This window comes from Pelobates fuscus, chromosome 1 (assembly GCF_036172605.1).
Source record: "Pelobates fuscus isolate aPelFus1 chromosome 1, aPelFus1.pri, whole genome shotgun sequence".
NCBI classification, from domain to species: domain Eukaryota; kingdom Metazoa; phylum Chordata; class Amphibia; order Anura; family Pelobatidae; genus Pelobates; species Pelobates fuscus.
In genome coordinates, this window is record NC_086317.1 from 98805791 (window position 1) to 98826984 (window position 21194).

The following is a 21194-nucleotide window of genomic DNA, read 5'->3' on the forward strand; positions in this document are numbered from 1 at the left end:
AAAAAATATGAACACAAACGTAAACTGTTTTTCTCCTTGTGCAAGTCTAATTCTATGATCTAATAGACCATGTTTGGTTTTTATTTGGATCACAACTCCTACAAAGTCAGCCAAAAAATGAGACAAAGGGAATAATAAAGCATAAATGCAACAAATGTAACTTCTGTGACTGCTATATAGCACGGTTTTACTACTCTACTGACATAGCTGCATGCTATAGCAGATTGACAGGCTATGTATTAAGTGCTTCATACCTCTAATTTCACTTGTACACCATTTTATTTTGCAGTATGCTATGTTTTTGTCCCTGGTGTTCTTGGCGGAGCTGATTGCTGGCATTTCAGGTTTTGTGTTTCGACATGAGGTGAGTGAATGTCATTGTACTTTATTATTTTATTTTTTTTGGTTAGGGGGTCTCTCCATTGACTCTACGGCATGTATAACAATGAAGAAGGCATTTTGAATATGTAGTGGTTTGTTGAATACCATAAAAGTGTTAGAAGGGGCAGAGGTCATAATTACCTATGATAACCGATAGAAAGTAGACATGCTGCACTATATTAGAAACCTGCAGACTACCAAGTGCTAGGAGTGGATTGTTACACAGATATTTAAAAAAAAAAATTCCATAAGATAATTAATACCATTGGCAGACTGTTAATGAGATATAAATAAACTGCATATTTTAAGAAGGACTTAGGACTTTAAAGCATTCCGTGAATCGGAATGTGTTTTTATTGAAGAATTCCAGAGGTTTGGGACCCGGTGTTTTTTACTCCTCCACCAATGTGCTGCCACAAGCTTATATATCATATTCTATATTATAGTATTATACTTTATTACAAATTTTACTATTGGTTTGGATGAGACTAATGGCCAAACAGCAAGCAGGGACATGTGTATGGTCTTTCTTTCCATGAACCTCATCATTCCCTCTAATCCCTCTAAATCATTTCGATTTGTGCCCTGGGTTGGGGGTTTTGTTTTGTTTTTGTTTTATTTCATTTTTCTCGGTTTACTTTTTTATATTTTATTTAAGTTGCTGACAAAGTGCAGCTGTATGCATATTTTGAAGTGATGGAAGGAATCTTTTGGTGATTGGGTTCAACTAGAGAGGATATGTGTGTGTGTAATACTTTATTTTATTTTAGATAGGAAATAGAATTGTCAGCCCTTTTTCTAAATGAGCTAGCACAGTGGATTTCCACTTGGGGGAACAAAACATGCTGCTGTCCTTAAGAATACTTTGAATACTTAGTATCTGGGTCTGGAAAGAAACAAAAGCCTGGCATCACTAGTATACCATCCAATGCCCTGTTCTTGACTTGAGTTAGTGCCATTTAGTTATAATTACTCTGTCAGAAATTAACATGGAGCTCACACTGAGTTTGCTGATTGAGCTTCAACTATTATTGCCACTGTGTTTTATTATATATTGAAGGTAATGGTAGAAACTCACCCTAAAACATCATGCGATTAGGGAAAGGCACTCTATTGGGCCATCCTTGGTTGTCAGCCTTATTTATGTTCCTTGCTTTCACTTTAATGTTTTGTTTAGCAAAGAAATATAAATCCACTGTTGTAATAATCGATAAAATCTGTACGTATTTAGTATTTCTTTTTACTAAAAAAAACAAACGGCAACAAATAGGTGTAGAGAGGAGCTTTGATGATTTTCCAGTTCAAGGATGTGACTTTATACTGCATTAACCAGGTGCCCTATTTAGCATGTGTGCCAGCTAGTATTTCAGTCATGATGTTTAAAGCCATACTTCCTCTAGCCAGGTGAAATATCAGCCTCTTGAGTTCTACAAGCATACATAGCCTTTTCTATGTGGGTTGTTTTTTTTTGTTTTTTTTTTAATATTATTTATGGGATGGAAAGAGAGTGGGCACATTTTAAAAGCATGTATCCTATGTTGGTATGACAGACGATTATTCCCTGGGTGTCCAGCCAAACCACTTCTCTGGCTTTTAAATCTTCTTATTCCACTGCCTGACAGAACTGCTAATGCTCTTAGATGTGATATACAGTATATTTATATGGCTGCAGAATAAGCTGTCTTAACTCCGCAGTTACTGACCGCTGCGGGTCTGCCATCTAATGAATTAAACAGACCGCTGGTTCCCAACTAATTTAGTAAATCCACAGAGCTGTCTTTATTGTCAATCCGGTTTCCATTATTGTGTTGAGGTTGGGGATGCAGGAGTTGGACCTATAGTGATATGTCCCTTGTTGGAGCTGCTTTTTGGAGCTGCTTTTATTTAAAATATTTGTAGATACAGCTTGATAATGTGTAATCCTAAAACTCAGGACTTTTGTGTGTGTGTGTGTATTCAATTAATAAAAACAAACCTGTAGACCCACTTAAAGGGACCCTATAGTCACCATAACCACTACAGATAAATGTAGTACTGGTGTCTATGGCATGTCCCTGCAGGCTTTTCAATGTAAACACTGCGTTTCAGAGAATATCTGTTATTTTTAGAGGAAAGGCAGTGTTTACATTGCTCACAAAACAAGACGTGTTGCGACTAGTGGTAATAGGAGGAAATGCAAAACTGGCAATTTTGTATCTCCTCCTTTTACCACTAGGCACAGCCTGTCTTTTATTATTATTTTGGTGGGTTTGTGTGTGTGAGTTCCTCCATTTTAACTGCTTTGAGTTTGAAGGCATTTTGCTGCCCCTTAGCTAGTGCAGCATTTGTTTTTTTATGTTTTGTTACATTGCTGTCTAGTAAGACCTCTACATGCAGTCACTCAGATGGGCACTAGAGTTGCTTCCTATTTCTGTGTGCAGCACCTACATTGTGCGTCTCCACGCTCTGCACAGACACTGAACGCTCACACATTTATTATAATTTTTTTTTATTTTTGTTTTAAGTAATTTGTGACATTCTGCATAACTTGCATGTGGAAAATATTGGTTATTCTCTAATCAGGTCAATGCAGTTTTTCAAAAAGAGCCCTTGTTTAGCTGTTTTAATACTGTGCTGCACATCTTAATAGTGACGAAACATGGAAATAAATATAAAGTGTAAAATAGGGTATTGGTCAAAATCTTATTGCTCAGCTACCAACCATATCAGATGGTTAAGATTGATTGTACAGCATAGCTTCTGTTTTCTTTGAGGACCATTACATATGCCAGACCAACTTGTAGCCATCTGTCTTAAAACCTGTAATTAATGGAATTGATCCAGACAGCCCAAGCATCAGCCACAAAAAAAAAAAACGGTCATGTCTGAGCCTCCCCTTATATTAAAGCCCATATTAGAGAATTAAGCTGCCTGCCGGCAGCACATCTAGCTTTGTGTACATGTATGAAGCCGCAAGAAATTGTAATAGAACAGAAATCTGGTGTAAGCACAAATACGAATGTCAGACCATTAGAAGAGTAACAATACATATATGAAGAGTGCCTCCAACCAGCGAGCCAATAAAATGCAATTTCCTGATAATTTTAATCCAGGTCCAGCAGTTACCTTTTCTGATCTTTTATTCTCGAAAAGGCTGCCACCCTAAATAAGTGATTGATTGAAGAAATTTTAAGAGACTACATTGTGAGCAAAGCCTTTTAAAGTGCAGAAATAGAAGTGCTGTCAGGGGCAGTAATTTAAGAACACGGTGCGAGAAGTACAAAGAATAAAGTTCTGCTCCAGTACTTCCAATAGATGCAAGGTAATACAGAGAATAGGAAATGTGGCCATGAGTTAACGTTCTGGGCATCCTGAAAAGAGTATAGAGATGGCTTAATTCCCTTCTGCAAGGAAATATTTACTACTGATTCACCTCAATGTGCAATGAATATCTGAAAAGGAAATGAATTCAAGTGTTTCTGGATGCAGAACCTCATTACATAGCTCTGCAAAATCCGCTAGTGCCTTAATCGAAAAAAATAGGCAAGATACTGCATAAAGTGACACTTTTGCTTATGGCAGAAATTTGAAGCAGATCAGTCACCAGGTGAATTCTAGCTAGGTCCATTCTTGGGACACTCACTCTGAGAAAGGATCTCCTTTGTGCCTTCTGGCTTGCTTAATTTATCTCCCGATGGCCTCCATGTTTTCCAGAGAGTTTCATTGTTTTTGAAATATCCCTTAGATACTATTTTATTAAAAACTCTACTTATTTCATACCTATGCACCTTTTTAAAAAACGTACTCTGTAACCCAAAAAGGTTCTGATATTAATAGGATGGAATAATTATACAAATCGTGAGCCAATCTAACAGTGTCAGAGCTTTTACTCAGGTGTCCTGTTTATGGAGATACAGAAGAAAAGTCTTCATACAGTGCAAATAAAGTGTTTTTTTTAAATATAATTATTCTGTAGATACTTTTTAATGAGCATGCTTTCTACATGAGAACACCCTCGCAGGGGTGAATATATGAGGAGGTGACTGAATAATGTGGCTCCCCGGCAGCAGATAAAATTCCCTATGTCTCAAAAGGTGCTCTTTATTGTGTGGCCTTACTGTATGCGTTATATCCATAACCTTGATTTCTATAAGAGAAGTCTGTGATTCGTGTCTAAATTCTGCCATTCATATGTAAATTCATACAGATCAGCATTTAGCAAATAAGCACTCTTGTGTATATTTTTACATAAAAATATCTGATGCGTTTGATATAGTGCCATCTAGTGGAGGACTAGGACACGTTCAGCCTCATTGTTTATGGGATTTCTGTTTTAATATTTAATGTACTTCCTGCTCTCATATGCTTAAATAATAAAAACGCCACAAATCAGCCTGTGTAGCACTGTTCGCGTATACATAAAACCGTAGCTTTGAAAATTTGTAGTGCCACCAAAACTTCATCACTGGCAGAGCTTAGGCACTTAATATCTTTGTTCTGATTCCAGATAAAGGATACTTTCCTTAGGACGTACACCGAGGCTATTCAGAACTACAATGGCAATGATGAAAGGAGTCATGCAGTTGACAATGTTCAGGAGAACGTAAGTGCTTTAATAATACTCTGTCCATTTCTGCATTTCACTCTTCCCTCTCATTTGTTTTCTTTTCTACACGGTTTTAAGTCATTGTAGTGTCAATCAGCATGAACCTGGAGACTGGATGTGCATGTAGTGACATTCATTGCTTGTTCAAGGTCATGCTGCTAGCGTTATTGACATTTTTGGTGGACTGGGGCTCTTGGGAATCCCTAACTAGGCCACAAGAAATAATCAGGATGGTATTTCAGCTTTGAAAGTACTGAATGTGAAAAGCTGCAATCCTAGCCAGTTACAAAATCTGCCACCTGGACTGTGGCTGAGCTGATTTTATCCTCCGAGTCCTATACTGATAATGTGCAGTACAGATAAGTGAACCTTTTAGGTAATTAGACCTTTCTTAATTCCATATATACGGTAATTTAGTGGACAGTGATGCAAAATGTAGTTATTTTGGTTTTGCACTTTAACACTTTGGATTTGACAAAGTATAGACTGTCAGCTTTCATTTGAGTGCTAGACATGAATCAAGGATGAATAAAATTCCTGTTTATGCAGAGGCATTACATTTTAGGAGACAGGCGATTTAACATAAACGTTGGTAGTTGATATGGTGCAAGAATATTTTAAAGCAAAATGTGCTATAGTACAGGGCCAAACAACAATTCTCATCCTATGAAATATATTTATTATTAGAATACATTTTCCTTTCACATTATGTGTTTACAAACTACAGTTTGGGGGGGGGGGGGGGGGTTTAGGGGGTAGCCCCAACTACTATACACTATGACCCCCATAATGCTTTTATAATATCTAGCTGGTTTATACTGTAAAGTTGCAAATGGCTGGAAATTCAAACTGATTTTCAAATATTGGGGCAATTAGCCAAACTGAAAATATAGCTAAATTAATTTATTTTTTTTTATAATTTTTTTTACAGATTCTGTTGTCGCCTAAAATTTTAAGTTCATTTAGAATTCCTGACTGTGCACACTGATTAATAATTATTTGAGTGTATGATATGAATCAAGTTTGGTTTCTATGTAGATTGCGTCACTTTGGCAAGTTTATAATTAGTTTTACACTTTGTCTAACAATCTAGCAGGGATGCCAAGTAACCTTGCCACCAACTACAAGTTACATTTGTTACATTTAAAACTGCATTTACCTAATAAACAATCTCCTAGCAGCCATACTGCAGAATGTATTCTTGAGATTCTATTAATGTTTGAATTTTCCCTTTCTCCTCAGTTGAAGTGTTGCGGCATTCAGAGCTACACCAACTGGACCAGCAGCAGCTATTGGCTTACAAATGGATTCCCACCCAGCTGCTGTGCCAACATTTCTGATTGCAATCCAGCAGATTTGCGTAACATGACCATCGCTTCCACTAAAGTGTATCAAAGTGTGGGTATCACACGATGTGACAGATCATTCTCCTCTACTTACCTGACTTTGTTTCCTTCATGGTGTCTGTCATAGTTTGGCACTTTCCTCAGATTGCCTTATTGATGGTGGAAGATACTGTTAAAAAGCTGAGCAATAATTCATTTACATTTTTTTTATTCTATTTTTTTTATATTCTATTATTAATTAAGGTATTTTTAAAATGTTCTATTCTCTTTGTATAAATTCCTTAGCTTAATCTGCTCTGACAAGATTTGACACCATCCATTGGTTTTGCATTTAGATGTCAGATGCTGGTAGACAAGTTGCCTTAAAGCTTTTCAGCCTTTTAATCTATGACCGAATGAATCGATCCATCCAGGATTTACCTTTGGGGGTCTTATTCTATGAATTATACTCCACAGGTAAATTCCAGACAGTTGAGTAATTCGGACATATATTAAGTTATTTGATTTATTCGTACCAGATGAAAAGCAATAATGCTCTAAAAGACAGAGCTGCTGAATGTACCATCTACTAGGGCTGTGACAGAGTAACTGCTTCAAGGGATCGAGTCAGACCTCTTTAAAGAGGTTGTTGTTTCCCAGTTTTGTCTGTCTATAGGTTTATGGTGGTGAAGAGGGCATAACACTGGGTCTAGAGTTGAGTACATGTGGTTAAATGAGCAAAGCCTAACGATTCAGGTGGAGTCACATTCTCAGGAATAGAATTATACATTTTCACCTGCCACCACAGGATTTGGCTAGTACCAAAGGGAATTGAAAAGAGGTGGGCAATACCGTTTTAAACCTGGAGGTTTGAAGTTTCCAACCCTGATAATCCAAGTTTTAACCTTATTTGTGCCAAAAGTCGCTAATGAAGTTATCCAGTAGACCGCACCAGAGTAAAATGTTGGTGGATTCTAGAACAAGCTAATTCAGAATCTTTGTGAGTAAACTGGTTCAGAATCACGTATGTGTTTTTCTAATTCTAGGTACCTCCAGTACGCCTTTTTCAACCTGTCAGTGCTGCAGTATTTGATTCTAAGGGATGCATTGAAGATCTTTAAACCAATTTTTATAGGGAAAGTATAGAGTCTCAGAGCTACATCCCTAAAGAAACTTCAATACTTTGTTCTTTGGATATCAACATTTGACAGATTGTTGGCAGAGTACTCTGTTGGACCAAACCAAATGACTGATATGATAGCCTTCAAACACTGAGATTCTTTACCACTAGTTAGCAGAGATAGGCCGAAATGATGATGACAAAAAAAATTGACCAATTGTTAATGTAAGAGCTGGACTTCACCTTGTTCGTGAGCTTGCTGTTAGGCAGTCCTGCTTTAATGCAACTTCTGAGAGACTGAAAGAGTAGCAAAGGGCAGCACAAGAGGAGCATTTATCATTGTGTTGTGATCAGAACAGTGATGCCCTGTTCTAAAGGTTGAGCAATCACCAGTGGAGTGCATCTCCTGATTACTTTGGTTTCCATAGTGATTGCCCAATTTTACTACTTTGCATCAGGCTTGTGGAAGCAACACATTTTGATAAATCTCCCGTATCACGTGGAAAGCCAATGAAATGTAAATTATTTTTGCAAACATGATATTGAAGGATCAGCATTAATTTTCCCCGCAAATAGTCATTTATAAAGTTTTACACATAAAAATGTACAACACAAAATGAAGTACAGTAAATCTTGTAGCTTACATTTGTTATATACAATTCCAGTCTTGTAAATGGAATACATGAATGCTTAGACATGAAAGCTCTGCAGTGGGTAACAAAAATAATTATCATATGAGAGGTTTAGACATATTTGTGATTCTATTTCTGTATTTGTGGCTATTGTGTTTGAACTCCAATTCCTCGCAATGAGCGTGTTTGCTGCTGAGAGAGACTAGTTTGAAGAAACTAAAACTCATTGTAAAGCACAGCTGATCATTCTGTCCAACTACAGTCATATTATTTTTATGAAAGGGACGCTATAGTCACCAAAACAACTTTAGCTTAACCCCTTAACGCCGTTACGGCGTTCTATGCCGTCGCGGCTTTAATGGGCTTTAAAGCCGTTGCGGCGGCATAGAACGCCGTAACGGCTTAAGCCCCCAGAAGATCGCAGCTACTTACCTCCGCCGCGATCCTCTTCTGGGGGGCTGCCTGACAGCCCAGGCAGCCCCCCTCCGGCAAATGAGGCCCCCGGGGGCCATGTGATCGCTCTCAAAGAGCGATCACATGGCCCCCTATAGCTGGCTATGGATCTGCCAGCAGGGGGACTGTCTAAAATATTAGACAGTCCCCCTGCTGGTAGGAAGAGTAAAAAAAAATTATTAAACATGTGTAAAATTAAATTAAAAGTATTTATATATATATATATATATATATATATATATATATATATATATATAATATGTATATATATTATATATATAATATATATACATATTATATATATGTAACGTCATCCAAGTGTATTTTAATACTAATATAAGTATATATATTAATATTAAAATACACTTAGAATGACGTTACATATATATATAATATGTGTGTATATATATTATATATATAATAGATATATACACATATATATAAATACGTCTAATTACAATAATAAATAAATAAAATAATAAAATAAATAAATAAAATATTGAAACAAAATTTAAAATAAATTATATATGCATATGTAATTTCATTCTAACTGTATTTTGCTATTAATATATATATATTGGTAACATAATACACTTAGAATGACATTCTATATATATCTATCTATATATAAAATGCAAATAACCGCAAATATATATAGAGATAAATACATATAATTACATAAAAGATTACATTAGTATGCACGTAGAATTTATTTATTTTTTTTTTTTTTTTTAATTCTTTATTTTTAATTTTTCGTGCAGGTGAGTACAGTATCGTTGTCAGGACGCCACAACAGCGTACATATATGCTTGAGTATACATATTAGGTAGTGGCACATTTTTTAACAGGTATAACAGGTTCAACATTAGAAGTCTATAGATTGTATACATGGAGAATATTTAGTCAAATTTAACATTACATGGAAAGCTAAACTGTTGTTATAGTACGCTTATGTTACAGGAGTATGTTATTCGTAATGGCATTTGCGTCACAAAGTACAAAAGAGCAAAGTTAAAAGGAGCGTTATTACATGGTTAAAACAAAAGAAAGGTATCAGCAATGTTTGGAGTTGACTCCTAGGAGAGACTGCCTCAGTTTTATATATGTGGGCAATTTAATACAGGCTAGGTTGATCTTTTACGTGAAATTAACAAAGTAAAGGTGAAAAAAAAATGTAAACTGCTTCTCACACGAGAATTATAGTAAAATAAGTATGCTATACGACATGTATGCACCGTGCAAGCTGAATTAGTCTGTCTAATGCAGTGTGGCATGGTTAGGTCAACAATCTTGTATCATTAAACATTTGTTATATGAGTTAGCATTACAGTAGCAAGGCATAGTGTGTGGTTAGGTGGAACATAAAAAAAACCATAGGATGACAAACCTTCGGTATCATAGTTAAAAAACAAAAAGCAAAGAACACGCTGTTGAGTAGGTCGGCATTGCTTACGCTGCTTGGTCATGGGTACTTTTTAGCTCAACCGAGCATGAGTCTAGGGTAGCGTGCATTATGTTAAACTAGTAGCACTGTGTGTCACTTTCGTATAATACTAGATGACAGAAATGTCATGTTAATGCGGGAAAACATCTGATTAAGAGATCCCTGAATATTTAAGGGAATAGGTTGGTATAGTCAAGCTTAATAGTAGCAGGGCCTGTATGGAGACATCATACCTTGTGGGAAAGTGGATTTCTCTAATACTGCTAGTGTGGGTATTAGGTAACGCTGGAAAGGCGGTTTAATTGGAGGGGAAGCACTGCTGTGCATCTTCGGTGGGTAAGGCGGGAGGGGGGTCTCGTGTCCTAGTGTTAGTGTTGGGGGGATGAAGGCCATGGTAGGTGCATGTGTCAGTTGGGGTATGTTTATGAAGGTGGTGGTTTGGAGTCGGATTTGAGGCCCCCTCGGAGTGACTATTAGAGTCCTTAAAGCTAGAGTCTCTTTAGCAAAGTCCCTCAGCAGTTGGTGGTGTCGCCGAGGCAAGCTGGGTGTCAGTTTGGTATTTCTTTTCCGTACGGCACCGTGTATTCCTTCAGGTGGTGATCGCTACATACGGGTCAGGCATGCCACCCGCTGGTACGAATGGGATGGATCTCTCCGGGTCCCATGAGAGTTGTTGTTGAGGTACCCTCTCAGGGTCTGCCGGATTGAGGGAGTCTGGCGGTAGACCTAGCGCTTGCAGGAGCGGGGCTGCGTCGTCCAATTCCCGGATCCTGTGGGAATCTGGTCCTAGTTGCACAGTGAGTAGGTGTGTGGGCTGCCATCTGTATTTAAGGTCCTGTTGGCGGAGAAGTGTAGTGAGTGGCTGGAGGGAACGCCGCCAGGCCAGGGTGTCTCTCGAGAGGTCGGCAAAGAAGCTCACCACCATCCCTTCAAATCGGTGTGGTGTCTTGCCCCGCAGGGCGGCTTGGACCGCCATCTTGTCCTTCCTGGCCTGGAATGTGAGTATAACGTCTCGCGTGGCTTCGGTTGGCGCTTTAGGTGGTTTTGGGATTCTAAAAATGCTGGTGAGGGCCATCTTGGTAGCCTTTGCGGGTGGTAGAATAGTGGCAAGTAAACGCTGGACCGCCTGTGGTAAGTCCGAGTCGGTTATCGATTCAGAGATCCCCCTGATTTTCAAATTATCACGCCTTCCGGCGTCCTCCTGTTCCGCCATCCTATGTTCGTGTAATTTTTGCTGCCGTTGGAGATCTCGGACAGCCTGTTTAAGTTCCCCAAGGTCCTGCGTGTTGGTGCCGGTTGTGCATTCAAGTGCATTTAGGCGGGTTGTCAGACCCTTCAGGTCACCCCTTAAGGTCGTGATATTGTCACGTAAATCTTTGTGGTGGCCTGCCAGTAGCCTCGTGAGGACCGCTATAGTTACTGGGGCGGTGTCTGGGTCGCTGTTAGTCGGCTGTGTCGGCTTGTTCCGTGTGGGGGCTGGCAGATATTCCTCCCCGGATAGATCATCAGAAAAATGGGAGCAGCCGCCGTGAAGCGTCGCCATAGTGGTCTCATTTGCCTCGCGGGCCTGTCTCCACATATCCCCAATTGTGAGTCCTGGAGTGGGTTTTTCCTTGGGAATTTTTCGCGTTTTTCGCCCCATGGTATGCAGGGGGGTATGTAATGTTGTTTTTGTAGTTTGGGGGTTTGCAGTCTGGATATTTTTCCGATTTTCCTCGTTTTTGCCGCAGAGCTCTCCTTCCATGCGACCGCTTTGCTCGGCAGTCGCTTTTATTCCTTTTTTTTTTTTTTAAATTCTTTATTTTATTTGTGCATAGCGGGAACAATCATGTTTGCACTGCCACGATAGCTAGTGCAAGCAGGTATGGAAACATATAGTAACATAGGTATGGCATTGAAAGACATTGCACAGTTTTTATATTTAGGATAGGAAACATGTGAAGGGTTAAACCAGCATGTATGATTAAACAGTGTGGTGAAGCTTAACACAGATTGTATGTTGTTTATACTATAAGGGTAGACCGTGGCTTAAGAGATTGTATATTTTATGTAATGATAACAAGTCTGGCTAGAAAGTGATATCGGTAGATTAAAGTAAAACAAAATAAGATATAACAGTCAACTTTTAACAGTACTAGATTAGCTATACCTGCATAGGTGTAGAGTGGCAGTACGATTTCAGTAGTTGGCTTATGTGTGATGTGCATACAGGTAGCGCTGCTCTTATGTAGTCTATTATGCAATAGCAAGCTATCAACATAGGGTTAAGTCTGCCTTCATGTTAGTGTTATAGTAGTGTGTCCGTCGTGGGCTAGGAGTTTTTTTTTTAAACTTAGACAAAAGCAAGGCATTCTAATATAGAGACATTCTAGTTATTTAACCATACATGCAGGAGCTTTAGTCAGCACATCAGAGCAACCAGGCTGGCACATCAATGTTACGGTTGCGGCGAGCAATGTGGTAATCCAGCCGTGGGTGCTGGCAATGGACCCTCAGCGTTATGTCCCTGGCAGGTAGCCCTGGAATCTAGCGGTAAGCCCAGCATCAGGATCAGCCGATCCCTGTTAACGGCAGTGATGATAGTTGTTTAGGTAAGTCCATTATAGAGTGGGAGGTAATATATGGCAACTGCGTGAACTTAAGGGACTCTTTGCAGGTACAGCAATTGCTCAGCCACCCCTTTGCGGGGATGGGTACCCGGTCAGCCGATGCCCCTCAGCGGTAGGGCAAGCGTGGGGATGTCCCTGTGAGCAGCAGCCAAGGTGAAGCCGTGTTGGTTTCTCCTCCAACCTCTGGCCCATGTGTGGGTAATTGTTGTTAATCCGCAGGCTTGGGTGCCCTGTAGTGCCATGCCCTTCCCTTGACTGGCGTATGTGTGTGCTTGCTGTGGCTGCGGCGGGAGTGTCTGTGTGTGCGGCTGTTGTTGGGGGGCAATACCCCTGGGGGCCTTCACCCCGGGTGGGCGATCAGTTTGGTGGGTACGCATGGGCAGCATAGTGAATCCGTCAGCTCGGGCTCTCTGTCTCTGGGCCGGGTTTCTTTGTGGCAATGGATAGCCTGTGTTCTTGCTGCGACGTCGCCGCAAGCAGCGGTGGATTCTCATCCTGCGCGGCGGTTGTCGGGTTGGTAGCTTGGGGGCTGTGGCTCTGTACGACACAGGGCGCCCCTTTCCTCCGCTCCCATCTCCTTTCCCGCATCCCACCCGCCTGCGCTGTGGTACCTTACTCTTTTCCCCGTGGGGGTATTGCAGCTCGCTTGGATCCGGCAGGGTGTGCTGCGCTGCCTGAGGTACTTGCAGCTGTTCATTCAAGGCATGCCAGAACCGGGCGAAAGCGGCTTCTATGCGTCGCATGTCCTCACTGTGGGATTCCATTTCGGGCATGCAGTATGGCTCACTTGGTGTGCAGGTCGCCGCCATTTTGGGTGCACCATGTGCTTGGCTGCCATTGTGCTGTGTTGTAGCTGGCTCTGTGCTCTGCCTGTGACTGCCACTCCTGATGCCTGTTGTGGACCGAGATAACCCCCTTCGGTCCAGGGGGGGGGGGGTAGATGGCAACCCCGAGGGGTCCGTGACCGGGCCAGTCAGCGCAGGGAGCGGCCGTCTCCCCGCTGCTCGCCCTCCAATAGGCCTCAGGGTATGTGGACGGGTCCCCGGGGGGTTACAGGCTTGGTTTTGGTGTCGGGTGATTCCCCCGGGTGTCCCCGTCATTATAGCTGTCCTCCAGTGGGCGATTGTGCTGGTTTTTCGGGGAATTACCCCCAGAAAGTGTCGAGTAGAGCGGGAGCTGAGGTTCAGCACAACCGCTCAGTCTCTGCACGTAGAATTTAAATACCTATAAATGCATATATATTAAAATTCTACGTATATATTTAAGTCATTTTTTAACATAATTATGTCATTTGATTAATTAAAATTTGATTGACATGCCTGACAACACAGGGAGAAAGTGCAGCGAATTTAATTCGCAAGCACTATATTTGACCCTGTAACTCTCCAAGACACCATAAAACCTGTACATAGGGGGTACTGTTTTACTCGGGAGACTTCGCTGAACTCAAATATTAGTGTTTAAAACTGGTAAATTTTATTAAAACAATGATATTTTAAGTAAAAGTTAAGTTTTTTGCATTGTTTTCAAACAAATGGCACTTTTATGGACTATATTATTGTTGTAATATGTTTTACTGTTTTAAAACACTAATATTTTTGTTTAGTGAAGTCTCCCGAGAATAACAGTACCCCCCCCCCCCCCATGTACAGGTTTTATGGTGTTTTGGAAAGTTAGAGAGTCACATATAAGGCTTGCATTTCATTTTTTTGACATTGAAATTTGCCAGATTAGTTATGTTGCCTTTGAGATCGTATGGTAGCCCAGGAATAAGAATTACCCCCATGATGGCATACCATTTGCAAAAGTAGACAACCCAAGGTATTGCAAATGGGGTATGCCCAGTCATTTTTAGTAGCCACTTAGTCACAAACACTGGCCAAATATTCGTTTTTTGCTTTTTTCACACAAAAACAAATATGAACGCTAACTTTGGCCAGTGTTTGTGACTAAGTGGCTACTAAAAAAAGACTAAACATACCCCACTTGCAATACCTTGGGTTGTCTACTTTTTCAAATGGTATGCCATTATGGGAGTAATTCTCATTCCTGGGCTACCACACTGTCTCAAAGGTAACATTACTAATCTGGCAAATTTCAATTTGAAAATGGAACGTTCTATATTTGACCCTGTAACTTTCCAAAACACCATAAAACCTGTTAATAGGGGGTACTGTTGTACTCGTGAGACATCGCTGATTACAAATATGTGCTTTTTGTTGCAGTAAAACCTAACAGTATTATGACATGTACAGCTAAAATGTGAGGCGGAACTACAAATTAAAAAAAAAAAAAAATTCACAGTTTTTTTAATTTTATTCATAATAAATTATGTTTCATATATAAATATTTGATATAAATGATATATAATAAGTGTGGGTGCATATAATATGAAAGAGGGGAACTACGGGTGAACAGACATATAGCGCAAATTCCAGTTTTTGTTTACGTTTTGTTTTGATCAGAACGTGTACTATTGACTCCGTCCTGAAGGGGTTAATGCAGCAGGTTTTGTGTATAGAGCATGCCTCTGAAGTTTCACTGCTCAATTCTCTGCCATTTAGGAGATACATCAATTTTGTTTCTGTTAATGCTGCCCTAGCCACACCTCCCTGGCTGTGACTGACACAGCCTGCATGAAAACAATATGGTTTCATTTTCAATCAGATGTAACTTTTATTTTAAATCTCCTGCTCTGTAAATTGAACTTTTATTACATGCACTAGGCTCCTAAAGGGTCCAGCAGCTATTAATAGGGACAGGAGATAAGAAATTCTACATTTAACAGAATTTGAAAAACAGGAAGTGTAAACATGAGATGACTCTTTACAGGAAGTGTTTAAGAAGTCACATGCAGGGAGGTGTGACTAGGGCTGCATAATCAAAGTTATTTATTTCCTAAATGGCAGAGAATTGCGCAGTAAGACTACAGAGACATGATCTATACACACAAAAAAATCCTTCATTAAGTTAAAGTTGTTTCGGTGACTATAGTGTCCCTTTAACAATTCCTTATTTTACATACAGAGCTTGGAAAAATAGAACTGGAAATAGTGTCACGTTTTACTAGTCATGAGAAAACAAATTATTGGGGGGGGGGGATGTTAACAAAGTTGAAGTGATATACATATTTGAAAAAAAAAAATGTATTCCCTTACTCAACACAAGTGAGTGAATAATTGCATTGTTATATTTGTATAAATGTATTGCCACTGTTTGGCACATATAAATTATACTATTTCTGATCTAGGAAGGGTTAACATAGAGAGAATATTTGTAGACTGAATTTTTTTTTTAAAATGCAAAAAAATTGTAAACTGGGAACTTTAAGAAGGATTATCACAACATCCCCAGCCACTGCTACGTGAGAAACCCAAATGCAGAAAGAGACAAATCACAAACAGTGTGAGAGAGAACAGGATTTTCTGCTTAAGCACCCATAAAATACAGCCACTATGTATTAAGACATTGAACAGTAGGTCATCCAGAGGATACCGGCACGAGGCATGTTATAGCTCTAATACAGAAAAACATTCCACCATTATCACTCAACATGTTCAGAACATATTGTGAGCAACCTATGGAATTATCTTAATCATGGCAGTATTTGTGATTATTAGCCGTATGTTAATAATTAGCGTAACATGTGGCTAGGGAGGGGTTAGAATTTAAATAGTGATTGCTGCAAATGTCAGCTGTTGGCCAGGAATACAACTCCCACTAGTCTCAAGCTGGCTGGGAGAGCTCCAGGTGCATTGCCCGCTGATAGACAAACTGTGCATTACAGAGATTAATCATCCATCATGCAGGACAGAACGCGAGATTAATCCATCATCCAGTACAGAACACGAAAACCTCTGGAACACACACACACATACATATATATATATATATATATATATATATATATATATATATATATATATATATAGATTTTATACTGTGTGTAATCATACTCCATCTGCACATCTGGAATGGTATAAAAAAAGTTTATTTTTACTGTCCCTGCTATCGGATGTGCTGCAGGCATTTCAGATACATTGATTCCTGCAAGAGACTTACTGCTTGCACAGCTGTGTTGCGAGTATAGGATTAATAGACGCGGTACAGCTACTCATTCTCACGTAAAATTCAGCAAAATTCACATTTTGCGGGATCTGAATAATATCTGGTAATTGTCTATTGACCTAGATAGAAGATATTTTGTTACAGCATAGTACTTCAAAATATCTTCTTGTTTGACACGAAGAAAGAGTATTTATTTATTGTATGCTTTGGTTTTGAGCACTTAGTGACATCAATGTAACTGATGCAAAGACATAACAAGGAGCAACTGCATGCAGGTCATAAGGTTGCTATAGAAACCAGCATTATTAAAACCCGACTTCCTATAATATCTGCTCAATCATTAGTAGTATTGGGATTGCACTGTAAAACTGGTAGCATTATATGTGTGTGTGTGTATATACATGAAGTTACATGAAGACTGAATATATATACATACACACAACATACAAAATACATAACCAGCGCACTCGCTTATTAACTAAACAACAAAGCGAGTGTGCTGTATTATGTATTTTGTATGTTGTATATATTGGCCCCAGCGGCACCCCATGATGTATGCATGTTCAGGTGAGTGCAGCCCTCTTGGATATGTGTGTGTGTGTGTGTGTGTGTGTACATACACACAAAAACATTCTTTCACTCTCGCTTACAAATTGACCAATATGCCAGGTGCCAAACCGTGGCTTATATATACAAAAATTGCAATAATAGACTGCACTCATGGACTTATGAACACAACTGAATTCCTTTTATCTATCCATATCCAGATAAATGCCACTATACTTTGTGGGACTACAAGTTACATGAAGACTGAACGTTTCAGTCCCACTTGGGGACTTTCCTCAGGACCAATAGTCTATATATAATAAACAAAGAACCAAGAGGCTGCACTCACAAGAACATGCATACTTATAAGGGTGCTGCTTGAGCCAATTCATTCAACATACAAGATCCAGCACTCTTACTCATTCACTAAACAGGAATTTAAAGGATCACATAATGTAATAGTATTTACCTCGCCTAAGAAAAAAATATGGGGTTTAGTTACAGTATATGATACATTACGTAAGCTTGCCACAACGTCCGTGTACCCCATTCTTGGCAGGTCTACTCTAGCAGCCTAATGCCTGCTTTTATGAGATGAATCCACTTACTTGGGGAAATGCTTCCTCCTGGGACTCTCTGCAGTGCAAAGTTAAACAGGGCCCTGAAATGAGGTACCTATCACACATATGCGCACACCAATATATTTGTCCCAGCAAATAACCTCACGTGTGCTAGAAAGGGACTTACTTTAGAATATTGCACTTTTTTCCTCCGTTTGGATACTATAGAAACCTTTTCAAATCAATGTTTTCATAGAATTTAGGTATCATTTTAATCTCCAGTGATATCCTGAGTGTGTCCATGTGGTTTGTTTTACTGTTGTGTTTTTGTGTTGAGTATACATAATCTATCTTTATCAACGTCATAAACCGTTTGATATTATTGTAAGGTGATACTAGAACAAGCTGTTCATGATGAATCTTCCGAATTCGGTTCGGAATCATGCACGTTTTCTCTAATCCCTGATTCCTCTAACAAGCCTTGTGACTGCTGCAGTATTTATTTTTGAGGGACACCTTCAGGATCTTAAAATAGGCTTCATGTGAAAATTAAGGGGCTCACAGCAAAAACTGCATTTCATGGTCTTTGGAAATCTACAATTTACACTGTCCCTTTAATAGCAGTCTTTATCAACTGTTTCTTAATCCCTTTATCTTCTCCTTTCTCAATTAAAGTGTGATTTTGTTTTGTTTTGTTTTCCCCTTAGGGTTGCTATGAGCTGGTGACTGACTTTATGGAGACTAACATGGGAATCATAGCTGGGGTGGCTTTTGGAATTGCATTTTCACAGGTATGTTTCATGTGTCCTCTATAGCCTAATTTAGGTAATATGTCAAACCTTTTTCTCTTTGTTTAATGAGAAGACATTGTAAACTTCCACTTGGCAGTGTCATTCAATGCAGTACTCCACAATCCAAGGATGGATTACCTAGGCCTCGTGTTTGTGAAGTACATTTGCCATGATCCTTAGACATAGACCTTGCTTACTGAACATCATGGCAGCTCACAATTATATGGAGTGCCAAATCCAATGGTTTATTTAATGTTAAACATATAGACAGGAATTCTTCTAGTATGTACATTCTACTTGGACATCAGTAGTGATTACAAATGCTGTGAAATCTGGACTATACTCGTTAAAATGTCTGAAAACATGGAATCCTATGGAATGACTGAGCTTTTCACCAGCCCTTGTCCATAGCTGAGGTCTTGTCTGCATTAATTTGCTGGGTTTTTAAAATCTTACCTAGGGAAACATAAACTCTTAAGATTTCTAGGGCAGGTTATTAATTTCTGGCCTGGCTGGAGTTAAAAAAAGAAAAAAAAAAGTCAAACCAGAATTTTGGAAAGCACTAGGAACAGACAAAAACAAGATGAGCCTCTGCTCAGGTCCCATACAAATTTAGGCTTGCATGGGCCATTGCATCAGGGATCAATAACTTTGCATAGCAAACTGATGTCACCCACAAAGGCAGGCCAGTGCCGTCTGCATGAGAGACAGCAACTTCAGTCATTTCACTCTTTTGTGCTTCATCAGTGAGATGTGACTGGTACCCTTCTAATCACAGTGAGCAAGATAACTCTGAAAACATGTAAAGAATTAATTAATTAAATAACCCCCTCTGTCACTTACCTGGGTCCAGCCTCAGGTCCGCCCACGCTCTTCCATTGCCGACATCCGCTGGCGGGGGAGACCTCATGTGCAGCAATGGCAGCGCTCGCATTAGGATTTCCCCGTAGGAAAGCTTTATTTAATGCTCTCAAATGAGGATTCCAGTGACGCTGCAAGTGCTCATGCATAGGGTGAGGACATCCAGCATCGTTTAGGCGACCAAAAGTCATCTAAACATCCAGAAATACCTCTAGTTTTTTTCTGGTAGACAGACACTAGAGTAGGAGTTAACCCTAGCAGGTAATTATTGCAGTTTATAAAAGGGTTAAGGGTGATGGGAGTTTGCACCCAGACCACTTCAATGAGCTGAAGTAATCTAGGATTCATTTTTTATTTTTTTAGATTATTCTTTGTATGTCAGTCTTCCTTTTTTTTTTTTTTAACTTTTTTAAAATCTTTGTTTATTTGTAGATTTTTAAGTTTTTTCTTTGTAGATTTAAGTTTTACAAATGTTTCACATACATTATTTAAGCAACGATGTAGAATGTAATGTGGCAGCAATTAGAAATGGATGTTGTAAGTTTAGCGTTCAGAACTTCAAATCAGTGCTGCTGTTTATCATTCAGTACATGCATTCATCTGTGTTTTAATACAGCAGGATATGCAGTCTGAAGAGGTTTTTAAGGGCAGCAACAAGAATAGAATGGATCTCAATCAAATTGTTCTATTATAAAGGGACTTGAAAGACCAGACAGGTGTAATATTCAATTCTACCTCCTACCCACCAAGCATACAATCAGCATTTATTCCCAGAAATGCGAATTACAATATATAATTACATCAGTGCATTATACGTGGGCCATGTAAACCGATTAGAATACCCTGATTTCTTCTTCAGTTATTTCATGCTCTGATGATTTAAATGGTAAAGACAAGATTTTCAGCATTGGAACAAAATGTACCGCTGTATATTATTTAGCCCTGCAATTATTGTGTTCACTAAGGACAGAAGGAGATTGTTTGCTTTTCTTTTGTACAAAAGGTTATTCTGTTCAACCATGAATTGTCCAGTTTTAAATGATATGTATTATCCAAGTGTAATGAGCAGTCATACAGAATATAGGTATTTTAATACACATAGACATATAGCTTTCATGTCTATAGTGCCAACCTTCCACCTGCACATTTCCTTGTTTCACTCAAATAGTCCATAGCTGTATGTTTTCTAAACTAGTGACATATCGGTATATGGAGTGTGGTGGATCATCTAGTCTAGTGATATAAAGTTCCTTATTGCTTGTGGTTTACCTTAGTATGTCAATCAAATTTTTTTTTTCATTTACTTATGAGGGCCATGAAATCAGTTCTGCTACGTAACATTCAATGCAGGCATTGATCAGTCTTTTAATACATCGAAATATGCAGTCTGAAGAGGGTTTTAATGGTTGCTCTGCGTAACTGTTTAAAACACTTTCTGAGCTATTTATTTCCTTACAATTCAGATTGTTTGTCGGGAATGTTACTTTGCAAATGTTCTTTACTTCCATTTGGCGATCAGTATTCTTAAAAGAAAAACTGATTCCTTATTAAAAATGGCTACATTTATTTATTGAAAGATTGGACACGGTTAGAAATCCTTTAATACCACCGTGCAGACGTGTGCCTTACTAAATTTTAGCATGGCTGTGTATGTGGGACACAACAAGGTAACACTGCAAAATTAGATTGTCTAAACATCCTAGAAACTATAGATGCACAAAGTAAACAAATAACATTGCTGCAAATAGAGAATCTACAAAATGTATTTGGTGAGTTAAAGGATCACTATAGGGTCAGGAACACAAACATGTATTCCTGA

General features: G+C 39.1%; 1 protein-coding gene across 1 annotated transcript in view; it reads left to right on the forward strand.

The window, feature by feature from the left end:
- Positions 1–21194, forward strand: part of TSPAN7 (tetraspanin 7) — a 111010-nt gene that overhangs the window by 80684 nt on the left and 9132 nt on the right. Inside the window, exons 3-6 of the mRNA XM_063450105.1 lie at positions 290–364; positions 4868–4963; positions 6209–6364; positions 18431–18514. Of these exons, the coding sequence (XP_063306175.1) occupies positions 290–364; positions 4868–4963; positions 6209–6364; positions 18431–18514 (411 nt within the window). The remainder of the gene's footprint in view (positions 1–289; positions 365–4867; positions 4964–6208; positions 6365–18430; positions 18515–21194) is intronic.